The sequence below is a fragment of the Mustela nivalis genome (assembly GCF_964662115.1).
Source record: "Mustela nivalis genome assembly, chromosome: 12".
In the NCBI taxonomy this organism is placed as follows: domain Eukaryota; kingdom Metazoa; phylum Chordata; class Mammalia; order Carnivora; family Mustelidae; genus Mustela; species Mustela nivalis.
In genome coordinates this window covers 31,165,804-31,189,914 of record NC_139031.1, presented here as the reverse complement: position 1 = coordinate 31,189,914, position 24,111 = coordinate 31,165,804, and the positions used below count along the sequence as shown (strand labels likewise).

The 24,111-nt window shown below is 40.4% G+C and overlaps 1 protein-coding gene and 1 long non-coding RNA gene across 6 annotated transcripts in view; one reads left to right on the top strand and one right to left on the bottom strand.

Annotated features, from left to right (window-relative positions):
• Positions 1-8,308: 8,308 nt before the first annotated feature.
• CTTNBP2 (cortactin binding protein 2) overlaps positions 8,309-24,111 on the bottom strand; it is a 150,155-nt gene continuing 134,352 nt past the window's right edge. For all 4 annotated transcript variants that reach the window (XM_082693815.1, XM_082693812.1, XM_082693814.1 and 1 more), the window contains 7 exons: positions 22,772-22,950; positions 19,845-20,050; positions 18,985-19,170; positions 16,267-16,330; positions 14,469-14,601; positions 13,387-13,485; positions 8,309-9,408 (listed from right to left, as the gene is read on the bottom strand). In XM_082693815.1, coding sequence (XP_082549941.1) covers positions 9,205-9,408; positions 13,387-13,485; positions 14,469-14,601; positions 16,267-16,330; positions 18,985-19,170; positions 19,845-20,050; positions 22,772-22,950 — 1,071 coding nt within the window. In that variant the 3' untranslated portion in view covers positions 8,309-9,204. The remainder of the gene's footprint in view (positions 9,409-13,386; positions 13,486-14,468; positions 14,602-16,266; positions 16,331-18,984; positions 19,171-19,844; positions 20,051-22,771; positions 22,951-24,111) is intronic.
• Positions 17,687-22,753, top strand: LOC309845618. Of its 2 annotated transcripts, none has more exons than XR_014301384.1 (3): positions 17,687-17,869; positions 18,614-18,806; positions 22,521-22,753. It is a non-coding gene; the product is annotated as an uncharacterized lncRNA (long non-coding RNA). The 2 variants fall into 2 exon arrangements; XR_014301385.1 differs by lacking the exon at positions 22,521-22,753 and adding an exon at positions 19,830-19,936.

Sequence of the window (24,111 nt, the reverse complement as noted above, 5' to 3'; positions counted from 1 at the left end):
TATCACCCTTTGAGGGTGACTAGGTTTTCTATTTATTTATTTATTTATTTATTAAAGATTTTATTTATTTATTTGACACAGAGAGATCACAAGTAGGCAGAGAGGCAGGCAGAGAGAGAGGGGGAAGCAGGCTCCCTGCTGAGCAGAGAACCCGATGTGGGGCTCGATCCCACGACTCTGGGATCATGACCTGAGCTGAAAGCAGAGGCTTTAACCCACTTAGCCACCCAGGTGCCCCCCAAAAGATTTTTTTAATGAAAGATATTATTATGACAAACTAGTTAAAAAATGTTAGAAGAGGAAAGAGTAAAAGTTAAAAAAAAATTTAGCAGAAGAAAAAAATAAGATAAAATAAATTAACTTTGCAAGACTAAAGAATCATGGGGAGAAAGCCATGAATTCCATGCTTTGCTTTCTCCTCCTCTGGAATTCAGCTGTTCTCCTTGGTAAGTGAACTTGGTCTTGGCTGGATTTCTTGTTGATCTTCTGGGGCAGGGCCCTGTTATAGTGATTATCAAGTGTCTTTGCCCAAGGTGGAATTGTCCCATCCTTAACAGGGACCAGGCTAAATAATCCGCAGGTGTTCACTTTGGGGAGCTTTTGTTCCCTGAACACTTTCTGTAGAGTTCCAGAGGACAGGAATGAAAATGGCAGACTCCCCATCTCTGGCCCAGAGGAGCTGAGAGCTTGGGGTCTCAGTCCTCGGTGCATGCTCAGAGAAAAGGTCTCAATCACTCTCATCTTCCTGGCCTCTGGCTCCGCTCCGACCTCACCCAGCCTGTGCCCAAGCATCTCTGTCTCTGGCACACAGCTCTCCCTGGAGTCTCCGAACCCCACAGATCCTGCAGTCTTCTGGGGGCGTTCTCCCCATCATGTGGTATCCCTGCTCACAGAGCAGTGGCCTGTGCCACGGATTATGGTTCAAGGTAACCCCAGGTTGAGAGCTCACTCCTTGGCTCCCTCTCTGTAGCCAGCTTCCCTGCTCTAATACCTGTGAGCTCTGCAACACTCAGACACCCCTGATCCTTCTGGGACCCTGTGGAACCTGAGACCACGCTGTCCCTATGTGGGGTTCACCCCAGCTTAGCCTCTGAAGCAATGCTCCTCAGTGGAGCAGCCTTTTAAAAGTTCTGATTTTGTGCTCCATTGCTGTGCCACTTGCAGGGAGCCAGCCCCTCCCCGCACGGTCTATCTTCCCATTGCTTTGGAGTCACTCCTTTGCCGGTCCTACCTTTCAGATAGTGGTCAGTTTTCTGTTTCTATAATTGCTGCTCTTCTTATCTTTAAACTCTTGTTGGATTTGTAGGTATCTGGAATGGTTTGATAAGCTATCTAGCTGATCTCCTGCTACCTGATATCATCTCAGCCTGCTACTCCTCTGCCATCTTGACTCATCCCCTCAAGGTATTTTTTTTTTGTTGTTGCTTTTGATTTCTTCATTGACCCATGTTTAGTCTGAACAACCCATGCTGTTTACTCTCCATATATTAGTGATTTTTTTCAGTGTTCTCCTAGTAATTGATTTCTAGTTTCATATCCTTGTGGTCAGAAAAGATGCTTGATATGATTTCAGTCTTCTTAAATATGTTATGACTTATTTTGTGACCTAATACATGATCTACCCTTGAGACTGTCCACGTGCATTTTAGAAGAATAGGTGTTCTTGGCGTGCCAGTTGGTGGCTCAGTTGGTCAAGCGACTGCCTTTAGCTCAGGTCATGATCCTGGCATGTCATGTTTGAGTCCTGCACTGGGCTCCCTGCTCAGTGGGGAGTCTGCTTCTCCCTCTGACCTCTCCTTTCTCATGCTTTTTCTCTCATTCTCTCTCTCAAAGAAATAAATTAAATAAATAATCTTTTAAAAAAAGAATATGTGTTCTGGTGTTTTGGGGTAGAATGTTCTTCATGTATTTGTTAAGTTCGTCTGGTTTAAAGTTTGATTAAAGCCAGTGTTTCCTTGTTTTCTGTCTGGATGATCTATCTAGGAATGTGAGTAGTACATTAAAGTCCCCTATTATCATTGCATTGCTCTTCAATTTCTCCCTGTAGGTCTGTTAATATTTGCTTTATATATTTAGGCGTTCCTATGTTGGGTGCATAAATACCTACAAATGTTGTATGCCCTTGTTGGGTTGACCCATTTATCAATGTGATGCCCTTCTTTATTGTTGGTGTTTGTTTTAAAATATTTTGCCTGATATAAATATAGCTATCTCAGCTTTCTTTTCATTTTCAGAGAATATCGTTTTCCATTCCTTCCCTTTCAGTCTATGTGTGGCCTTATGTCTAAATTGAATTTCTTGTGGCAGCATATAATTGGGTCTTTAAAAAAAAAATCCATTCATTCTGTGTCTTTTGAGTGGGGAATTTAGTCCATTTATATTTAAAGTAATTATTGTTAGGTATGTACATGTTGCCATTTTGTTTTCTAGCTATTCTATAGATCCCTGTTTCTATTTTCTTCTTCTGTTATTTTCCTCTGGGACTTAATGACTGTCTTTGGTGATAGACTTAGATTCATTTCTTATTAAGTTTGCACATATGCCACAGGTTTTTGCTTGGTTATTACCATGAAACTTATATAACTTATTTCTATGACAGTTTATTTTAAGTTGATAAACCTTAAGTTTGAACACATTCTAATGCTCTATATTTTTACTTTTTCACTCAGACTTTGTTTCTGATGTTACATTTTATCTTTGTATCTTGTGTATCCCAAACTAATTATTATATTTACAGTTCTTTTGATTACTTATATCTTTAAACCTCAAACTAGTTTTATGAGTGATTAATGTACTGCCTTTAACATATATTTTCCTTTGCCAGTGGGATTTATTCTGTGTTTTCCTGTTGTTAATTAACATCCTTTTGCTTCAGCTCAAAGACAACCCTTTAACATTTCTTGTAAGCCTGGTGTAATGGTGCTGCACTCCTTCACCTTTCTGAGGTGTTATCTTATTCTTTTTTTTGAAACATATTTCTGTTTCTTTATTTTGCCTTATTACCTGTATTGGTTTCTATGTGTTAGATGAAACAGTCACATCTCCCAGTCTGGAAGAGTTGGTCTTATGTAGAAGATAAACCTTATTGTTCAACTGTCTGCCCTAGCTCTTGGTTGACTCTCAGAACTTTGTGGTTGTACAAGCAGCCTATTTAATTTTTAATAGTTCCCAGTAGCTTTATCCCCTGATCTACACACCTGTAAAGTAACGGTGTAGTCTCCAGGTGTGTGCCAATCTTGAAACCTTCCCCTAAGGCCAAAGCTCTAGGACTAGCAAGTAGACGTCTCAGAAAGGCTTGGGATGTTTCACTCTGCTCTCCATGCTGTGCCTTGGGAATAGTAGCCTGCCAAGAATGGTCTCTTGAACAGTTACAGTCCTGGGAAACAGGAATACCAGAGCCATGGCCACCAGAGCCTTTATCAAGGAGTATCTCCTGGATTGCAGCCCCACAAACTAGTACACACCTGTGCAGAGTGTGTGGTGTTGCTGTTTTGGAGTGCAGTGGAATGAGAGTGTGGAGATATCACCCAGCTTCCAAGGCCTCAGGAAAGGGTTACAGTCAGCCCATGAATGTGTTTTCAGATAGAAGCCTGTAAGACTGAGGCTGTGATGATAAATTTAAAATCTTCCAGTGTCTGTTTCCTGTTGCTGTGTCCTGGGGTGGTAATTGTTTAAGAATCCTTTTTACATTCAGTTACAGTCCTGTTGGATCCACCAGCATAAGCTGCACTGGGTCCCTAGCGCCAGGCAATGTAAAGGTGTTCTTTGGCAGCAGCTATAAAAATCAGGGCACCAAAAAAGGGTTTCCGCTCCTTTCTGTAAGACACCAAGTTTGAGCAGGCAGAGGAGAACACAGAGATTGCAGCCACCAGATTCCCCTTTTCTCTTCCTTCATTCCTCGAGAAGCTCTGGCTTTTGAGTTCCCTTTCAACTTTGGCTCACTCTGCCAAGGGTGGAGTTTATGGTGAGGTTGTGCCTCAGACCTTCATACTTTCTCTGTTGTTTGCTCCATGTGGAAGAGTTGTACCACCAGTTTGTTCATTCTTTCTTTCCTTCTTAAAGAAGAAATTGTCCCAAATATAGCTATAGACTCAGTGAATCCATGTTAGGAGGTCAGTTCAGGATCTTCTTATATCACCATCTGGAACCAGATTCCTGTACTGTGTTGATTATTGTAATTTTGCAATACAGTTGGAAATCAGTATGATGCCTCAGCTTTTTTTCTTTCTCAGGACTGCTTTGGCTATTCAGGGTCTTCTGTGGTACCATGCAAATTTTAGATTTTTTTTTTTTTAATTTCTGTAAAGTATGACATTGGAATTTTTTAGGGATTGTACTGAATTGTAGATGGCTTTGGATGATTTGGAAATTGCAACAATAATTCTTCTAATCCATGAACCATATAATCTTTTAAGTTTAGTTTTTATTTCAATTTTAGTTTTTTTTTTTTTAAAGATTTTATTTATTTACTTGACAGAGAGATCACAAGTAGGCAGAGAGGCAGGCAGAGAGAGAGGAGGAAGCAGGCTCCCTGCTGAGCAGAGAGCCCGATGTGGGGCTCGATCCCAGGACCCCGAGATCACGACCTGAGCCGAAGGCAGCAGCTTAACCCACTGAGCCACCCAGGCGCCCCTCAATTTTAGTTTTAATTTAAAGTTTTTAATTTCAGTTTTTCTAGTTGGCAATGTGCATATTTAATTTATTACCTTATACCTTTGAATAATATTATAATATTTCAGGGATAATCTAAGAAACTTAGCACAGTTACTTCCATTTCTCTCCTGTGCCATCCTTTGTGCTTCATCATATATTTACTTCTATTTAGGTTATAAACACCATTCATTGTTACTTTTTTCCTTTTGAGCAATGATCTTTTAGATAATTTAAAAATAATTTTATTTCCCATGTGTATCATTTCTAGCATTGCTCATTTTGGGGGGTAAGTTACACATTTTTATCAGGAATCAATTGAAAACCTTCCTTTGGTATTTCTTGGAGTGGAGAGCTGAGGACAGCAAGTTTTTTTGTTTGTTTTGTTTTTTGTTCTTTGGGTTTGCTTTTTTTGTTTTTTCATCTAAAAATACTTTGTCTTCATTTTTGCTATGAAATTTACTGTATGTCAAAAACTTAGATGGAAAAAATAATGTAAGATATGTCAATATTTTTTATATTGATTACTTTTTAAGATAATGTTTTGGATGTAGTGGTTAAATAAACATTATTTCACCTTTTAAAGTATGGCTACTAGAAAGCTTGAAAATATGTATGTGGTTCACATTTTTGGCTAATATTACATTTTTGGGGGGCAGCACCGATCTCTCTAAGCAGTCTTTTAAAAATATAAATCCATGCCTGACATTAGCTTAAAACTCTTCAGTGACTTCTCATTGTGCTACAGATTCTTAGCAGAGTCTACACTCTCTGCCACACCATCCACCTTCATCCCTTTTAGTTCTTCCCTTGGTGGAATGTGTTTCAAGCCTCAGGCTCCTTCCTGTTACTTCCTTAGGGCAGTTGCCAGTTCCATAACCCATGACTCCTATGTCCCTAGATCCCTTTCATTCTTCAGGTGTCAGAGTAAATGTTAGGTCCTTGAAGACTTTTCCTTGAACCAGTCTGCCCTAAAGATATCCTTCCTCCATGACCTTTCCCAAGTGTGCTCTGTCACATTGTTCTACCGGTTTCCTTTACAGAACACATGGAATATGGTTATTTTGTTTTGTGTATTTACTCACAGTCTCACCCCAATAGGCTGTAAGCGCCAAGCTGAGCGGCTTCCAGCACATCCAAGCACTTAGTATTACTATAATGAATGAAGATCTGAAGCCACTCTGAACAAACTTAATTTTGAATTAGCTAAGGAGAAATGTGTTCTTGATTTCCTTAAAATATAACCCAAACGATGTTCAGGGTATAGTTAGCTAATACTCTTTTAAGGTATCAAAATGTATGGGAACAACTAACAGGGTTTCTGATTTTCTGTTGTGCTTTTTTCTGGGGAATAAGAAAAAGCTCTAATTTTTTTTTTTCCCACTGAGGATACTGAAACCTAGAGACAGAAAGTGTCATCTTAGCTTTGTGGCCAGAATTTGAGGACATGGCTCCTGATATTCCAGTGTCACCTTCACCATTAATTGCATATCTGTTCTCAATGCATTTCCATAGTCCCCTTTAATTAACATTCAACAGACATCTTAGTCTGCAACTAAACATATTTGTTTATAGTCCAAACCAAACAAAGTTCAGTGATTTACTCTTTTAATATTTGTGGAATGTTCCCTAGAAAAATGGATCTTGTAAAAGGGGCAGCATAGAATTCAGAAAGTATCCCATAACTTCAGAGACTGACTTTGCTATAATGGGTCATAATTGTTCATAACCGGTGACTAAGTCGGGTGAAGGTGGATGGTGTGGCAGAGAGTGTAGGGCTAGCCAACTGAACTTGATTTTCAGTTATTAGGTATTAACTATAAAGAAAAAAAGATTTCATTTTTAAAAATTCAACCTTGTGTCTCTCAAAAATGGCTACTTAATCAGCTTTTGTGAAGTCTCTCCTTGTTTTCTTTTATGTAAACAACTGCAAAATAAGGTAGTCTATTTTGGAGACACCTTCAAGTTCACATAAAAGGAAAATGGAAATTGCCAGTGTATTTTATAGTTAATAATTTCCAATTACATATCTCTCACTTGTTTCATACACTTGTAGCTCTATTATGAGCATCAGATTTTAAACCCTCAGTATTTGTGAACTGATTATACTTTGAAAAGATGTTGGAACGTCACAAGGAGATGTAAGATCCCTTATTTTAGGAAGAGGGGGAGGAGTAGGAACGCTTGTGTTACCTCATTTAATGCTCGTGAACAACTTGCAGTGTTGTCATGACCCTCCCTAGCCTCCTACTGAGAAAACTGCATTAAAGAAATTAAGTAACTTGAGTTAGACCAGCCAGCCAAGACCTGGCAGTGCTTAATTCAGCCCCAGGGCAGTTGATCATCAAAGACCTTCTTATCCCACGCTAACCACCCCCCACCCCCCCACCCCCCCACCGCCAGTAAGCGCCCTTATATTGTATTGACTTTGAAAAATTTGTGGCCATGACCTGCAGGAAACTATGCCTCACATCTCAGCCCAGCACATTCATGTTTACATGTACGTCACGGAAATAAAAGCGTCATAAACTGTTTTTACTTGGATTGACAGACACTATGACATACTGACACTTTCCATTCTACTTTTAAAAACTGCTAGTTGTGACTCACTAAATTGATATAATGATCCATTAGATCTCTACCTTTATTCTGAAAGACCCTGAGCTAAATGACCTCTTTAGACCACTTGCAGTCTGCACGCAGAGTGATACTGACAGATCGAAGCTGGATGGATCAGTCACTGTAAGCTCTCTTCATCACACATTTTGAATTTGGTTTGGTTTTCTCTGGTGCCTGAGTAGTCTAATGGGATCTTTAGTTTCAGAGAAGCCCTAAGATAAAATAGAATACTTGGGAATTCAAAATGGATGTCCTCTGAGCAGGCGTACATAAGTGGGAGGAAGCACTCCTCAGAGCCACCTCCATCTAGGTGTCCTGGTCTCTGATTTGGGGAGCGTTCTTCAGTGTCTGTGAAAACAGGAGAGTAGTTATCAAATGCCACCACAGCACTAAGAATTTGAGTCCAGCTCAAAGGAGTTAGTGTGTTGAAGCCTAAGACTAGTTCCCTTGGCCTCTTTCTGCTCTCCACCCTCTGTCCCTTGCTCTAGTCCCACCCCCTCTACCCCGCACCCTTCCCTGAGCAGAGGTCAGAGCTGAACACCCCCAGGATTTGCCCTGTTCAGACGAAGCCCAGGCAGAAGGCCGACACGTGTTGGAATCGAGTTCTTCCCTGTTAGATCTTCTCTGATTTACCCCTTGTGGCATAATCTTAACCACCCATTAAGATACTTGCAGATCTTTTTGAAAAGTTCAATAGTATCAGTGTATATGTGTGTGTTTCAATGTAAGTAGCCATTCTGGTCAAGAGAGGGCTTATACTAGTCTTAGACAAGTAAATAATTCTTGGTACAAAATCATACCTTTTAGGGGATATTTATGAGAGAAAAAGAGGTTTTGTTCACTGAACACCTAACTCTTAGACCTCCACTTACACTTTTTATTTAACACTTTCTAACAGGGATGGGCGTTTCTGTGAACAGCTAGTGAAATACCATCAGGGAGAACACATATTATACCTGAACACAAATCTCCATTGCATGGATAAACTACTAAGAGCTATAGATAGAAACTACAGCAAAATTGTTTCACTAATTCAATATTTTATTGACATCAAAGCATTTTAACTTTGAGTTGTATATGTCATTTCCTTAGTAATTTTTGAAGAAACACTTCCAGAAAATATTATCAACTTTTACCAGTTGTGCTACTAGAATTAAATCGAAAAGGGAGTTAACTCTAAATTAATTTATTGAAGCATTTGCAGTTTTATATTCACTTAGGTACAAAACTTTTGTAAGAAAGATAACACTTTTATTGCATTATATAATTTCATATTTTATAGGAGTCATAATGCAAACTCATAAGCATAAATATACATAATGCAACCAATCAGCAATGTAACCATTAAAAGATTTAAAATGTAAAACTAGAATTTAACAGGCAAAATACTTAATATGGCTTTTAATGGAAAGTAACTGTTTAGAAATGATTTGTTATTGCCTCATTCTAGTCATTCAAGTGAACATAAAGTTATGATCTCTATTTAAAAGACCATGTACATTTTATAACATGTATGCAATATGGTTCCTGGACTTTTAAAATATACATATATACATATATATACATATACAGTACACTGACAGTTCTAGTACCCCTGAACATGTGGATTAAAACTATTACAATATTTCTATTATAAAACTACTTGAAAAGTTGGCATCACCTCCTGGTAATGAAGTTCAATCCTACAGAATTGGAAAGAAAAAAGAAAAAAAAAAAACAAACCAAAAACGTTGGTTATAAATACATTCTTTACAAAAAAAATTGAATAGTGGTCCCGCACTCATACTTTATATTACAGTGAAAACATTGCCTTCATTTAAAGGTATTTACATCTTGTCCTTGTTTTCTGTGTGAAATATACAGAAGTTAAGAGTGAGACGATTGTAGGCAGGCCTATTTGTTTGGTTTTTCTACTTGTTCGTTTTTGTGGAAGTTTCAGATCTCTTCTTTTGAGTTGTTGTTGATTTCTATTTGCCTTGTATTACTGCTGCTGCTGCTTCTTTTGGTGTTCTGGGAACACTGGGTGACTTTACTTCTAGGAACAGGAAGGAAAGATTTAACTCTTGAAACACCCAACTCCATCTTTGACTGACTGTTGCTGCATTCGGTCGGTTGGTGGCTGCTGAAAGGACTGACCTCCTGGAGAGAAGAGAACAGAACAAGCCGGTCATGTCTGACCTGGCTGCCAACGGCTCGCAGCAGTTCTTTCCTCCTGCTCTGGGTCTCTGCCCCAGCACAGAGGAGTTTCTCCTGCAAAACCAAACAGCAGCCGACGGAGAGGAGAGGCTAAAAGATTAGCTTCCTCCAGACCCTCCACCTGATTTTCATTTAGGCCCTTCATGGCCTCAAGACTCCACGAAACGAATGTCGGAGTCTGTGAGCTTCCTGAAGTCCTAGCCCCGAAGACATCCCCAAACTGGATTGGCCAGAGCTGCTGTCTCTATCAGGAGCTGCACACCACTGAAGTCTATCACCTCCGGTGAGTCACCTAACTTTTCTGGTCTCCTCGACACTACACAGTAAGTGCTCAAAAAATATGTGTTAGCAGTTGAACTACAAGACAGGAGCCCTGCTCTGGTGGTTTCTCCTAGAGCAGAGAACATGAGTGCTCTGACAATGGGGCTTCCCTTCTAGGGCATCAAGGCTTGCCCACAGCTGCAGAGCTGCACAGGCGACATGTGTCCCCAGTCTCAGAGTGATGACACTGGGCCGGATCTCAGGCTCCCATCTTCCGTTCAAGATGTTTGCCCTCTAGAGTGTCTAAAATTCCGCCAACCAACCCCCATGAAGGAAGGCCTCCTCTGTGAGCTGCTCCCCATGCCTCTCAAGCAGTTCATCCTGACTTTCTCTCCTTTAATGCAACTAAACAGTAATGTGACCATTAAATGCTTTACAATGTAAAACTAGAATTTAACAGGCAAAACAGTTCATGTGGCTTTTAAAGGAAAAGTAAGTAAGAAAGGAAAGTAACTGTGTGGACTCCCCTGGCAAGTGCATTCTCCTGGGTATGTTCTTAAATCAAGAAAATGGAACTTAGCGCTGGGCCTAGTAAAACCAAGTCCCACTTATAATTTGGTCTAAAACACCAGGAAACTCAACACATACAGTATATTTAGAAGAAATGGCATATGGTAGTAAAGCCAGCTGGATGGTATACACAATTTCTGAGCAGGGGGAGGGAAATCTCGAAGTGTCAGGGCTCAGAGAGAGAAAAGCTGATACATGGCATTCTTTGCTGCTTCACCTCACCGTCTGCACCATGAAGGCGAGGGGTGGGCTGGTGGCATATCTTCATGGTCTGAGACAGGAAATGCTGACATGAAGTAAACAAGAAGCTTCAACGTGAAGCTAAACGTACTTGGGGTGTTGAGAACTGCTCTGCCTTCTTGATGACCAGGGACCATTAAGGCTGGGACTGTAAAACAGGGTCCGTGACTGAAACACAGAGGGACATTCCTGCCCTGGAGCAGCTAAGCCCAGGTGTTGAGGTGTTCTCCCTAAGGCTGAGCAGTACGAGAGCCTGGGACTATGAGACCCTGGGGTGTTCATGCTTTCTGGGCTACAACCCAAAAGTTCTATTAAACACAGAATGTTACTTATCTTTGAGCTTAATATGTACAACATTTGATAACTACTAGTTTGTACAGAAAGGTACGGCACCTAAATTAAATTTTAAAGTAATATTGTTAAATTAGAGCAATTCATTCATTTAATATTGACTCACAGCTACAAACTAGGAGGATACTATAATCCCTGCTCTCTAACTGGGGAAGTCGGGGCCAGTTTGGGAAACACTGTAGAGAAAATGGCAGTGAGGTGGATCTTTGAGGCTGGACAAAATGGAGGGCCAGATCAAAGCTGTCTTAGAGCACTGGCCGCACCTCAAAATCACCAGTGAGCTTTTAAACACCCCAAAGTGCAGGCTGCACCTCACACCAATTATATCAGAACCTCTAGAGACGGTGGGGAGCATGATCTGGTCACTGGGGTTTAAAAACAAAATCCTCAAGTGGATTTCATTATGCAAAGATGGGAACTTTTGCTTTCAGGGAGTCATTTGGTTTCTATGAGAAGAAAACATATCAGCATCTGTTGTATTCGTGATTTAAATATGGGCATTTGTTTTTAATTTAGAAGGCTAACCTGCCACCAGATTAATACACCCCACGACTTTCCCTTACTGTTGGAGCAGTAAGGAATTCTGTTGTGAGAAATGATGACTGTTGAAAGTGATTGCAACTAGCCCAGAGAGCTCTTTAAAAAGAATTACTTCCTGATAACAGAAGAAACCGGGCATCTAACCAAGAAATGCTAGCTGAGTTTATCAGGATAGAAAAGAAACAAGCCTGCCAAGTTTCAGAAGGCTGTCCAATGTGTTACTTTGCCCTCTGCTGGCAGGTTCTGAGAAAGACACCTCCTCGCCCTAGAGGAGCCCCTCCACCTGTGTTCAGTGCGCTGCGAAGCAGAGGGAACTGTCCTAATACCTACCTCAGCCCCACCCCACGATGCCTTTGTAAGAGCCCAGACAGTGTAAAAGGACATATGTTTTTAAAGGCCTCTTTTTAAAACAATGCTGGCCTGAGTTTCCCTGAGCATATCCCACTTTCAGTACTGTACTTTGTGGACAGTACCTTCTTGGGGCAGCCCGTACTGTGACAGACAAACAGGAGTACGAAACCTTGTCTCCATTAGATATTTAAACAATGCCAGTTGGTCACTACCAGTCAACATTTTTATGTAGGAAAGTCGCTTGGCCCTGTGGAGAAATAGTGGTTCGGGGTTCTTTCCACACCTCTGTGGCCTTTGCATGGACTGACTGTTCCGCAAGAACCCTAAAGAGTGGTCCTGGGGGCCCAAGAAATGTGTTCAGGAGGGGCAGCTCCTGACCAAAAGGTATTCCAGCCAGAATTCACAATGGGGACTCCACATCCCCTCCTTAGGTCACTGTCCCTTACATGCTCTCCAAATTATGTGTTTGCCGTGCTTTCTAAACAGTTCCCAGTCGGGGAGACAGACATGGTGATAGTGTGAGCAAGGAAGGTGATGTTCTTCACAGACCATCATGTTATGTATTTTTCATCTGGGATCTCAGCCTTGCCAGGGCTTCCTGCCTTCTTTCTTCCCCCAAAACCTACCGCTCACATGTAACTAATTGGGACTAGAAGCTCAGGAAGCAGTGGGAGAACAGGGCTGTGGTGAGCAGCTGATGAATAATTTAGTAGTCTCAGCATGCTCACTTCATCATTCTTCCCTCTGCAACCCTCCCCATCCCAGGTCTTCCTAAGCCGCCACAGGAGAGGTTGAGAACAGGATGTGAACCACACACTCCATGTGACTGGGTGAACAGACCACCTCTTACTAAATGCCTCTGTGAAATCTGCATTCTCACAAAATTACTACTGGGTAAGAAGTCATTATATTCTTCCTGTTCACCCAGGAGTACCACCCTGGGCCATCTCTTGGCACTGATTAACCAATCATATAAGTTATCTTGAGAAGTTCATGAAGCCTATTGAAATCCTGGCTCTGCCACTTGCCATTCTGACTTGTTTTTAAAGGAAAGTATCACATGGAAACCAATGCATGCTATGGCAAGTTAAGACACTGAACTTTTTGAAGGAGGACTTTTTTTTAAAAAAAGATTTTTACTTATTTGACAAGAGTACAAGCAGGGGGAGGGAGATGCAGCCTCCCCACAGAGCAGGGAGCACAAAGCAGCCCTTGATCCCAGGATCCTGGGATCAGGTCCTGAGCTGAAGGCAGATGCTTAACTGACTGAGCCCCCGCCCAGGCACCCCTAAAAGGACTTTACATTATTTAGCCTGTTAGAATTCTAAAATGCAGGAAATTTTAAAGGTTCTCAAATGAATATATTTTAAAATAGAAGAACCAAGACAGAAGTCATACATTATACTTTTTTACATCATTCTTCTAAGCTATTATCTAATAAACAGTGATCTTTCTAACCTTGATTAACTACTGAATACACTTACCTTTACTTCTCTTTTCACAGCTGTGGCTGAAATATAATTCATGATTCACACTGAAAGAAGATTTGGGAAGTCCATTCCATAGCAATCCTTTTTTGTCTCATTTTGCAGGAAAACGGGCACTTACCTTCGGTGACACTGGCATTCTTGGATTAACAGTTGCTGAAAAGGCAGGGCTGTTCCCTGGACTATCAAACCTCCTTAAATCATCCCTGGAATCAGCAATCTGGAAAAATGACCAATTATCAAGTCACAGGTACACACTCAAGGCACAACTTAAAGTCACTACAGAAAATCTCTGTTACCTTTTTCTCTGACCCTCAGGAGCTCTATGAGCACACCCTCAAGGCCTAGACTACTCACAACAGACTCCAAGGCTTTAAGTGAAACTATAAGAAAATGCGTAAGAAATTATCTCTAAATCAAAAGATGACCAGACGAGCCCTATAGAAAAAAAAAAAACTGTCCTGGCAAAATTGTAAGAGTCTAATCATTACCTTATTTTTCCACTGTGTAAATATTTTAGCTCATTTCTGGCAAGGTTATACTAGGCTGTCAATTCACCTGTGTCCCAGAGATTAGGATGCAAGCGTTTCCGTGGAACCTCTACATTGTAACTGCCTTCTTATCCTTCCTATCAAGTAAAAGGCATTGGTCAAGGATGTCTGGTTCAATTTGCTACAGCTGACAGAGTGCCAAAGCAAGTTGAATTCGATGCTGCTGACACCACCTTTGAGATTCTGGGTCACTGATTCCTCTATTTGGATCTCAATTTTCATAGATTAGAGACTATATGTATTACACAGGCCAAATTTTCTTGCAAGGAAGGCTGTGGCTGTTTCTCTGTCTATAACATGAGTGCTGTGATGACCTCTTATGGATAGGTGACTCTTATACCCACAGTAGAGAAAACAAAAGGAAGAAAAGCCTAGGGAAGGTGTAATTTGAGCTAATGCAATCAACATGCGATTTTAATTTCCGGTCTTTCAGAGGAGTTACAGAACACAGGCTGTACTTCACAACTTCTTTATTATATAAAAGATATTTTGGAAAAAGGGGCTTTCCTAAGCAAGGCAAGGAGGGTTTGATTAGCCATAGTAGTCAATCAGGAATTTCTTTCTGGGTGGAAATGTGTGTTAGGCTCTGGCTCTAGGGGATCTTTCCTGGTCGGGGAGCCAAACTGTGTCTTAACCCCTCTGGGCTGCTTACCTTGCTTATGTCAGATTCGGATTTGCTGGAGCACATACTCTGCAGTTCCTGGACAAGGTCTGCTTCATCATCTGAACCCAGAGAGAGTCTCTGTTCCAAATTCAATGTCAATGATAGATCGTTCTCTAAAGACCTAATACAAAGTTCAGAAAAGAGTTTTTAAATATCCTATAAAAGAATCTGTCATTTGATGGCAAAATTCACTCACAGGATTTCAGCATCTCCTGCTCAAAATTTTATTCATGGAGAAATCTACTTGGTTTAGAATATTCCAGTCTCCTTTCCTTCCCTTTCTCCAAGTCTAAATGAAACTAAGACATGAAACACTGGGTAAGTAAGGGGCAGTGTGATACCCCAGAACAAACTTGGCTCTACCACTTACTAGCAACATGGCCACGGTCACATTTTCTTTCTTTTTCTTTGCTTCCCGTAACACTTCAGTTTCTGGGTAATCTATATGATAGAATTACTGGGGAAATTACATAAGCCGCCCTCTAGAATGGCTTCAGCCATTCACCTGGCCGAAAGAAACGTGTGTTATGGTTTCCTTTATCCACCTTCTCTCTCTTTACACTTCTCCCTTCTGCAATTCTGTGAACTTGGTTCTAAAGGGTACCTGTCCACTTTATGGGCTACAGGACACACACTTTATTGGGTTACAATGGAGAGCTATTTATACAGTGCCCAAACATCTCTGTTCTATGATTAACCAGATTATCCTTTGCATCTCAAAATTTGTAAGCTGAAATAATTCCCTAGGAGAAACATAATAAAATGATCACTTTAAACACTCAGCACCTAAAACCATGTTTCATTTTAAAATATTGGTCATCTAAAACCTGTTTATAAAAGTTCACAAATGGAGGATTTTATCGTATCTTTATGGCAAATGCATTAATGATCAAGTTTGATTAAAAAAATGAAGCCCTTTTTGTTTTCTCTACTGTGGGTATAAAAGTCACCTATCCATAAGAGGACATCATAGCACTGGTGTTATAAGGAAGGTTGTGGCTGTTTCTCTGTCTATAAGAAAATTTGGCCCGTGTAATACATATAGTCATAGTCTCTAAGCTGTGAAAATTGAGATCCAAATACAGGAATCAGTGACCCAAAATCCCAAAGGTGGTGTCAACAGCATTTAATATTTCTAACCTTTTCAACAAACTAAAAGGAAAAAAAGTTTTATGTTAAGTTATATTAAGCTTAAAGAATTTTTTTTTTAGATCTGATATGAAGGGGAGAATACGCTATCCCCAAATGTGTCACTTTGGCCTGTGGGTTATTTTGATCTGAAGTCAATCAAGATCCAGATGACTCAAGGAAAACTTACCTCTCCCTTACGTACCGAAGAGGATTTAGAATTTATAAAGAGCTACTTCCAGAGCTAAGTTTTTTATCTGAAATACCCACCTGTCTGGCAGGCCAAGCATCTGCTCTTCCTCTCCTGTGGATCAGCCCCTCTGCCTTGAAGCCCCAGGCCCCTATACCATTCCTTAGCTCGGGATGGGAACATAAACCTCAACTGCGTGACTGGCCCTTGAGTCTCTTACCTTTGTACTCCCAGACCCAGGAACTCAAACTCATTTTTCTCCTGGCACTTTGTCTTATATGTCAGTTTGATTATTAGACCAAAGAACCTACAAGGGAAACTTTTCCCACCATTACACATTCATTCATTAGATTTCAGTTTAACACCAGCATTTGAAAGAACTTTTTAAAAAAAAAAAAACATATTAACAGCATTATAGATACAGCAAACAATACAGGTTTTATTTGTAGAAGTTAAAGGGAAACTTACTTTTGTTTTGACAGAGAAGCATTTCTGTTATAATTCAGCTGAGATATAGCTTTAACTTTAATACCTGTTTAAAGAGAAAATGTCATCATTTTCAATAGAATCAATCATTGTCCCTGTGCATCTTGAACTCTGCATTTAAAAGAAACAGACTTTGGACTCTGTTTGATACTGTTTTGGGACTGAATCCATCTCTTGGGGACTTTCTCCTCAGGGCAGTGGCACTGGATAGAGCTCCCTGCACAGGGATTGCTTTTATAAGTAAATGGTCTCTCTTCTAAAATTATATGAATGCTGCTAGCACAAATTATCTCTAAAGAATGGTTTTGAACAGTTGATTTTAATACATCTTCAGGAAGAGATCATCAGAGACCATCTCTATACTGATTTCTTTGCCCATACTTTTGTTGTCAGAAAGGGTGGCTCACAGATTTCCCTAATGACGGGACAGGTGCCCGGGCTTGGTCCCTGTCTCCTGAAGCCCATGACTTGCCATCATCATAGCCTTTCTGTTTTGGGTCAGGAGAAAAAGAGGCTTTGTCTTCATGGAACTTTATGAAAACCCATAGTTACCAGTGTACAATGCAAAGTGGTTTCTATTTTGATAAATAATGGCGTCAAACCAGTATCAACCCAAACTGTGTAATATCAAATGTAATTATTGGGATTACAAACTTAACATCATAAAAAATTAAATATCCTAGTTACATACAATTTTATCTTTTGAATGTGGTTTCTTATTTCTAAGAATTTATTTGATATATCAAATAGTTCTAAAATATGAAATTATAAATATAAATGATTTTATATTTATATTCAGTAATTTAACTTTTTAATATTTTACATAAGTTTTCTGAGTTGGACTTGATGTTATTGTAAATTCATATTCACTTTATTGCTTTTGTCAACTCTACTGTATACACTGACAATGCATATTGTTTAGATAATTATTTGGCGTCAAACCAGTATCAACCCAAACTGTGTAATATCAACTGTAATTATTGGGATTACAAACTTAACATCATAAAAAATTAAATATCCTAGTTACATACAATTTTATCTTTTGAATGTGGTTTCTTATTTCTAAGAATTTATTTGATATATCAAATAGTTCTAAAATATGAAATTATAAATATAAATGATTTTATATTTATATTCAGTAATTTAACTTTTTAATATTTTACATAAGTTTTCTGAGTTGGACTTGATGTTATTGTAAATTCATATTCACTTTATTGCTTTTGTCAACTCTACTGTATACACTGACAATGCATATTGTTTAGATAATTATTTGGCTCAAGCCAGAGGCTGGTCTTAAACCCTACAGATAATTGTAATAAACTCAGAAATGATAGTGAAGAGCCTGGTTGGGCTCTGGTTGAGTATCCCATATCTGAGTGCTTATATGGGATTACAGGGGCATGGATGGAGGAAAACAGCATCACACTTGCAAGAAACAAAAACATGGACTGTGGATCCCCATGGTGCCAGGAGAGGTGATACGGACAGAGAGCCAACAGTTTCTGAACCTCAGTCTTGCTACCTGGAAATGGAGACGCTAATCCTTATCTGAGAGCTCTTTTGCACTACACAGAGGAATAAACAAGTAAGTGGAAGGTACAATCCTTGATGCAGATGTCACCCTGGGAGTCTCCAGGCCATAGGAGGGGGCTGACGTGTAATGACTCTACTCCCTGGATCCAACACTCTAACTCTGGGAAGTCAGGACAAGCTCTTAGAATCAGAATATGTCCTATTATACTTTTTTAAGGGGACTGCTATGTTTTTATAAGTAAGCTCTCACTCAGTGACTTTCCATTCAATCATTAAAAAAAAAAAAAATCACAGTTCACACGCATGGGGTAATTCAAAACTGCATGTGTTAATATTAAGCTTGCATTTTATGGATTTTTAAGTATGAAGATGTCTGCATGAATGAACAAAAGCAAGTTTTCATGTTTTAAGATTTTTAGCATATTCTCTTTTAGAAACTCTACTTCTATAAAGTGGGCATGAAATTATACATAACAGGGTATGTTGGAGATGAGAGGGCCTCCTGAAGACCCAAAATTACATCTAGGAGAAATAAATGTACAATGCGTATGAGCTTGGAACATCTTTTCATTCTTACTCAAATATGGATTTCCTGTAGGGAAGACAATTTACCCTATTGACAAAGCCAAAAAGAATAGGTCTAACATCAGAGATAAACATTTTTTATCTTGTTGAAAACTTGATAGTTGAAAACTTTTTCTCAGAGAGGATGTTTCTTTATACTGAATCAGTTTAAAAGTCTAGGAGAACGTAAATCCTAAGAGGGCAGGGATTTTTGTGTTTGCTGTCTTTACAGGAGAAAGAAATGTGTAAAACGGATTCACTCTTGAAGGCCTTACCCTGGGATCAGACATCTCTCTCTCTATATCTTTAAAAAATTGAAGGCTGGCTCAGAGAGGACCCAGAAAAGGAGAAAACGATGCCGAAGTACAACTGTTGTATTACATCGATTTGATGGTGGATGCCACAAACCAACGATTATTTCCCAGGTACGGGGCTCCCAGATATTTTTGGAAATGTACCTACTACCCTATTCATTCCATGAAAATATACATTGAAAAACTCAACTTTGTGGAATGCATAGTGAGAAAAGTATAAGCACACCTTCCTCCGAAAGCAGAGGGCGAGTGCCCACGTTCGTCCTGGCAGAACAGTCGCCTCACTTACCTTCCTCGCTCGGGCCCGGCTTACTCCAGGACGGTGGAGAGAAGCGGCCAGACTTCTTGCGAGGACTGGTGCTCACTTTTCTCCAGGCCCCACTCTCTCCTTTCTTTCTGCTACAGCTGTTGTAGCTTGAGACTATAGATAAAGGGAAAGCTCCTCCTTTGAAATCAGCTACGTGCTGGTCCAGATCTGAAACAATACAAATCGTGTTTTGCCGAAAAGAAGGCTGTGATCATGAGGTTTCACAGTCAAGTAAAACAGAACAATTGCAATTCTCCAGGAAAGACTCTTCAAAATCATGGCTGTGCTTACTATCCTAGCAGCGATGTTGTGACTCAGCCAACTGTACTTGGAGATCTGGAATTATTGAGCCAATAATTTAAAAAGCAAGTTCTCCTATGATCTCATTTATATGTGGAATTTAAGAAACAAAACAGGATCATAGGGGAAAAGCTGAAACCAGAGAGGGAGACAAACCATAGGAGACTCTTAATCATAGGAAAAAAAACTGAGGGTTGCTGGAGGGGAGGTGGGGGATGGGGTAACTGGGTGATGGGCAGTAAGGAGGGCACGTGATGTAGTGAGCACTGGGTGTAATACAAGACTGATGGATCCATGACCTCCACATCTGAAAATAACAATACAATATATGTTACCTGAATTTAAATAAAAGAATTTTTAGGAGGAAAGGCAAATAAAAAATTTTTTAAAAGTTCTGGGACAATGGTGTCAAATGTACATTAAGATCGAGATAATTTCTTTACTTACGAAGAGAGAAAGAAGAGCTCTCTTCAAACGAATTCAAACAAGTATTATGTGCGAGTGACTTTCCTTCCCTCCCCTCCCAGCACCAGCCCACGTACCTGCTCTCTGGAGGGGACAGCCATGCAGCACCGCCTTATTGAGCAAGATGCTGAGAGCCGCTTTAACCACAGCCTGCTGCCCTTGGCTCGGGCGGCTTCTGGCGGCTGTCAGCCCCAGGCCCGGCTGTCTTCTCACAGAGGCTCTTGACAATACTGCTTCTTGAACTCTGGGTGCGATGACAGCATTCCACAGCTTAGCCATCCACCTTGCAAGAGAAGGGCGGTTGGCGGTGAGGCCCAGTCACACCACAAAGGACTGGTTTGAAGAACGTGGAAAAAACACAAGTGTTTCTACAGATACACTAACTTTCCTAGGTAGATTCGAAATAAGTGCAATTGGGGTGCCTGGGTGGCAAAGTTAGACAGCTGCCTTGGGCTCAGATCTCAGGGTCTTGAGATTGAGCACCGCTTCGGGCTCCCTGCTCAGAGGAGAGTCTGCTTCTCCCTCTCCAGCTCCCCGGGCTTGCATTCTCTTTTTAATAAATGACGTCTTTCAAATAAAAAAGTGCAATTATCCAGTATCAAAGATGTTTGACTTTGCCTCAAAAATATGATGTTTTAGGGGCACCTGGGTGGCTCAGTGGGTTAAAGCCTCTGCCTTCAGCCCCGGTCATGAACCCAGGGTCCTGGGATCAAGCCCTGCATCGGGCTCTCAGCTCAGCAGGGAGCCTGCTTACCCTCCCCGCCCCCTGCCTCTCTGCCTCATTGTGATCTATGTCTGTCAAATAAATAAAATCTTGAAAAAAAACCCGATGTTTTACAAAGAAGAGTGTTTACGTGTCTTTCCTTTTACCTTCTAAGATCACGGAGAGCAGGAATCAATGCTTAAGTATATGTTGAATGAATGCATAAATAAAATACATGGAAGGGAAAGTAAATTTATAGGCAGAGGTCTAGAAAAAAGATCTCCTGGAAACTGATGTCTACATAGCTTAAACTTATTTGCCCTATGTCCTTACTAAGATGCATATATTTTAGTATTTCTGAAATTGGTGTAGATCTTGTACTCTGTGGCAAATGAAATCTGTCTACCCCAAGGCAAAGGCTTAGTGTCTGCCTGTGGGTGTGCTTAGCTCTGCAGAGCAGGGATGGGGTCACCAGCTGTCTTCCCCAGATGGACTCTTTGTAGTAACAGCTGTAGCAGTGGGACTTTACCCAAGTTTGGGGCATCCAACAGCAATTAAAATTCCTTTGTTGCAACTTTAAAAAAACACTAGTTTCAAGGCTGTAGAAGCTAAACCACATCTCCTGCTATAACGAAATTTTCAAAGCTATTACATACTGGCATAAGCCTTTCAAGACTGTTAAAACTCTTACCCAGGTATCAAGCGTCTGTGTATTGTAAGCTTCTCTTCTGTCTAATGATATGTAATTCAAGAGGAAAAAGGAACTATAAGAGGGGAATATAGACAAAAATCAGGCATCAGACCTGCACAGGTACTCCTAAAGGTACTAAGAGGTAAAGATGGTATACGCTTTTGTTTAAAAAAAAAACAGTGCTTCCTGAACATGGCTGTTGGGAGACAATATGCATGTGTGCGTGCTGAGTGTTCACTTCGGTTCTCGACTCTCTTTTCAAGGATGTTAGTTAGTATAGCAAACAGTCTTGGAAGAGAGAGACAGTGTCTCCTCCTGGAGCAGAAGGCAGATTTGTTTCCTTACTAGCATAATGAAAGGGATCTTTCCTGCCACGGCAAATGGTGGGTAGATCTGCTAGCACCCCCTTTAGGAGCCTGGGGGATTCTTAAGCTCTTGAGTTCAGCAGCTGGAATGCAAAGCCAGCATCCATCACCCCCCAACCCAGGGCCTGAGATGCTAGGAGAACCACTGGACATGTGACACACAGGCCGGGGCTGCGCCTGAGTGAGGGAGACCTTGGCCTCCAACCCAGCCCCCGCATCTGCAGCAGCCTACCTTGTCAGCTTGCAAGTAGGGTACACGTCTCAGAGCAGAGTCTCTATAGTTGCTGGCAATGACTGAGCTCCAGACAGGAAAGGCCCAAATTAGATCCTAAGAATCCTGAGACTCTGGATGTGAAAAAGCCTTAAATTCAATCATAATACTGATGAAAAAAAGAGATGATCACATGAATAAATGTATTCCTGATCTTTATCAAGAAAATGCTGTGTTATCTTAATATTGTAATTCTTCCTTTTCTCCCAATTAGCTGTAATGAAATTGACCATTTGTTATAATAGAGAAGATAATTTGTGTGCCCTGCTTTCCAAAATGGACTTTTGCCCAGGATGCCAGAAAGTACAGAATCAATGCTAACAGTTAATCACAGAACTTACTAAGGTGGATTGTGACACATTTTTTTCCTCTTGATTTTCTATTTCATTAACTTTATTGCTAATACGTCTATTCTCATAAGCTGTTATAAAGGAAAACATGGCGACTATTTAAGTCTCATTAATAAGGAAGGGTTTTGTTTTTTCTTTTCTTTTCTTTCTGTTTTTTTTTTTTTTTTTTTTTTTTTGAAAGAGTGAGCAGAGGGGAGGGGCAGAGGGAGAGAGAGAATCTTAAGCAGGCTCCATGCCCAGCGCACAGGGCCCGAGCTCATGAACTGAGCTGAAATCAAGAGTCAGATGCTTAACCAACAGAGACACCCAGGCACCCCAACGAGGAAGCTTTTTAATTCATCAACAGAATGGAAGCTTTTGTGTTTTGTCATAGGGTCCTCGATGACTTTCCCATGTAAACTTTCCCAGGAGAACACCGCACTGCATGTTGAACAGGACTCGAAACTTCTGTAACAGATGGAAACCGCTATTTACTAGTCCTCAGAAAGAAGTCTCCTCTGGACCTACTTAGCAACGGATGAGTCACGGTCCTCCTCTGACAGGAAGCACTGAGCTCCTCACTCTCGCACATCCCGAAATGGCCACAGTGCTGCTTTAAATAGGTAAATGAGAAATGCCACTTACTTCACTGTCGCTTGGGCATGTCCTGGCACTACAGGACAAGACAGGAAATACTCTGGCCCGAGAAGTGCTTCAGGTGTGCCCAGGCGGGCCAGGCAGGAGTTGAGCTGCCGCCAGACAGCCAGAGCCCAGTCGACGGTCTTGCACATGGGATCACAGGGCGAGGGCACCTGACCTCTGAACTGCAGAGACAGAGAGTCTCGGTGTGGGGCTTGGCTTAGAACAGTGCTCTTCATTTTGTTTTTAACAGGTCAAAAATGAAAAACAGAAACATTTAAAACTACAAAACAAAACCCTAGCTGCATCTGAGCCACCTAAGGTAGCTGAAGGAGGGACAGCTAATACATAGAATTATGTGTGTTCCTTGGGATACAGACCTGTGGCTTGTCACAGGAGATGAAAGTGTTCAGACACAAAAGCGCAGTAAGAAGACTAAGAAAATTTACACAAATTCTTAAATACCAGTTCTGCTAGACATTATTATTCACATGCATACAGAGCACTTCACAGGGCCTTGCACATAGGAGGCGCTAAAAAAAGATTCTGACTTCATGAAACAAGGAATGACCTTAAATATTTCAATATTTGGTTAAGTGACAAGATAGTCCATTCTAGATCTGTGGCTTGTTCACCTTGTATTAATTTAAATTTCCCTAGAAGGAAAGTCTCAGTTAAAATAGGAATAACTTCATCAAAAGGTACAGAGCTCTGCTGGCATAATGAGATTCGTTTTCAAATTTTTAAACATGCCAATTTTAAATGTAAGTATGTAATATACCTAGTCTCATGGTAGCAGTTCTTTTCAGAATTATGTTCTACAAAATCAAGTCCCTTTTTTGTAGTATAGAGGGCTCACAAAAGGACAAAGATTTCTTTAGTGTTAAGAGAAATATTCTTCAATTATTTAGAAATCAGATATAGCAGTTAATTCAGTATTTTACCAGAAAGGGATTCCTATAAATCTTGGTTTTACCAAGTAATTATGATATTAAGACTGGGGGTAGTTTATGAATATGGGTATATCCTACTTGAAGGGATATAATTTAGCCAACTCAAAATGAAAGTGTGGTTCAGCGATCCCAGCAGCAATGTTGAAACAGTATTACTGTGTTACATGAGGTTTTGGGCACTCTTATAATTTCTCTTCTCTTCAAAAGAGGAACAATTGTTTTTCTCTGATATTCCTCCAGCAAGAATGAGATCATGTGCTACAATTAATGACAGCTGACTATTTATTTATTAATACAATTACAATGATTATTAAATACTAGTATGATGCCTGGTATTGTCCTCAAAGGCCTCTGATATGCCTTTCAGGACCTGGAAGAAGAAATTGTGATCAA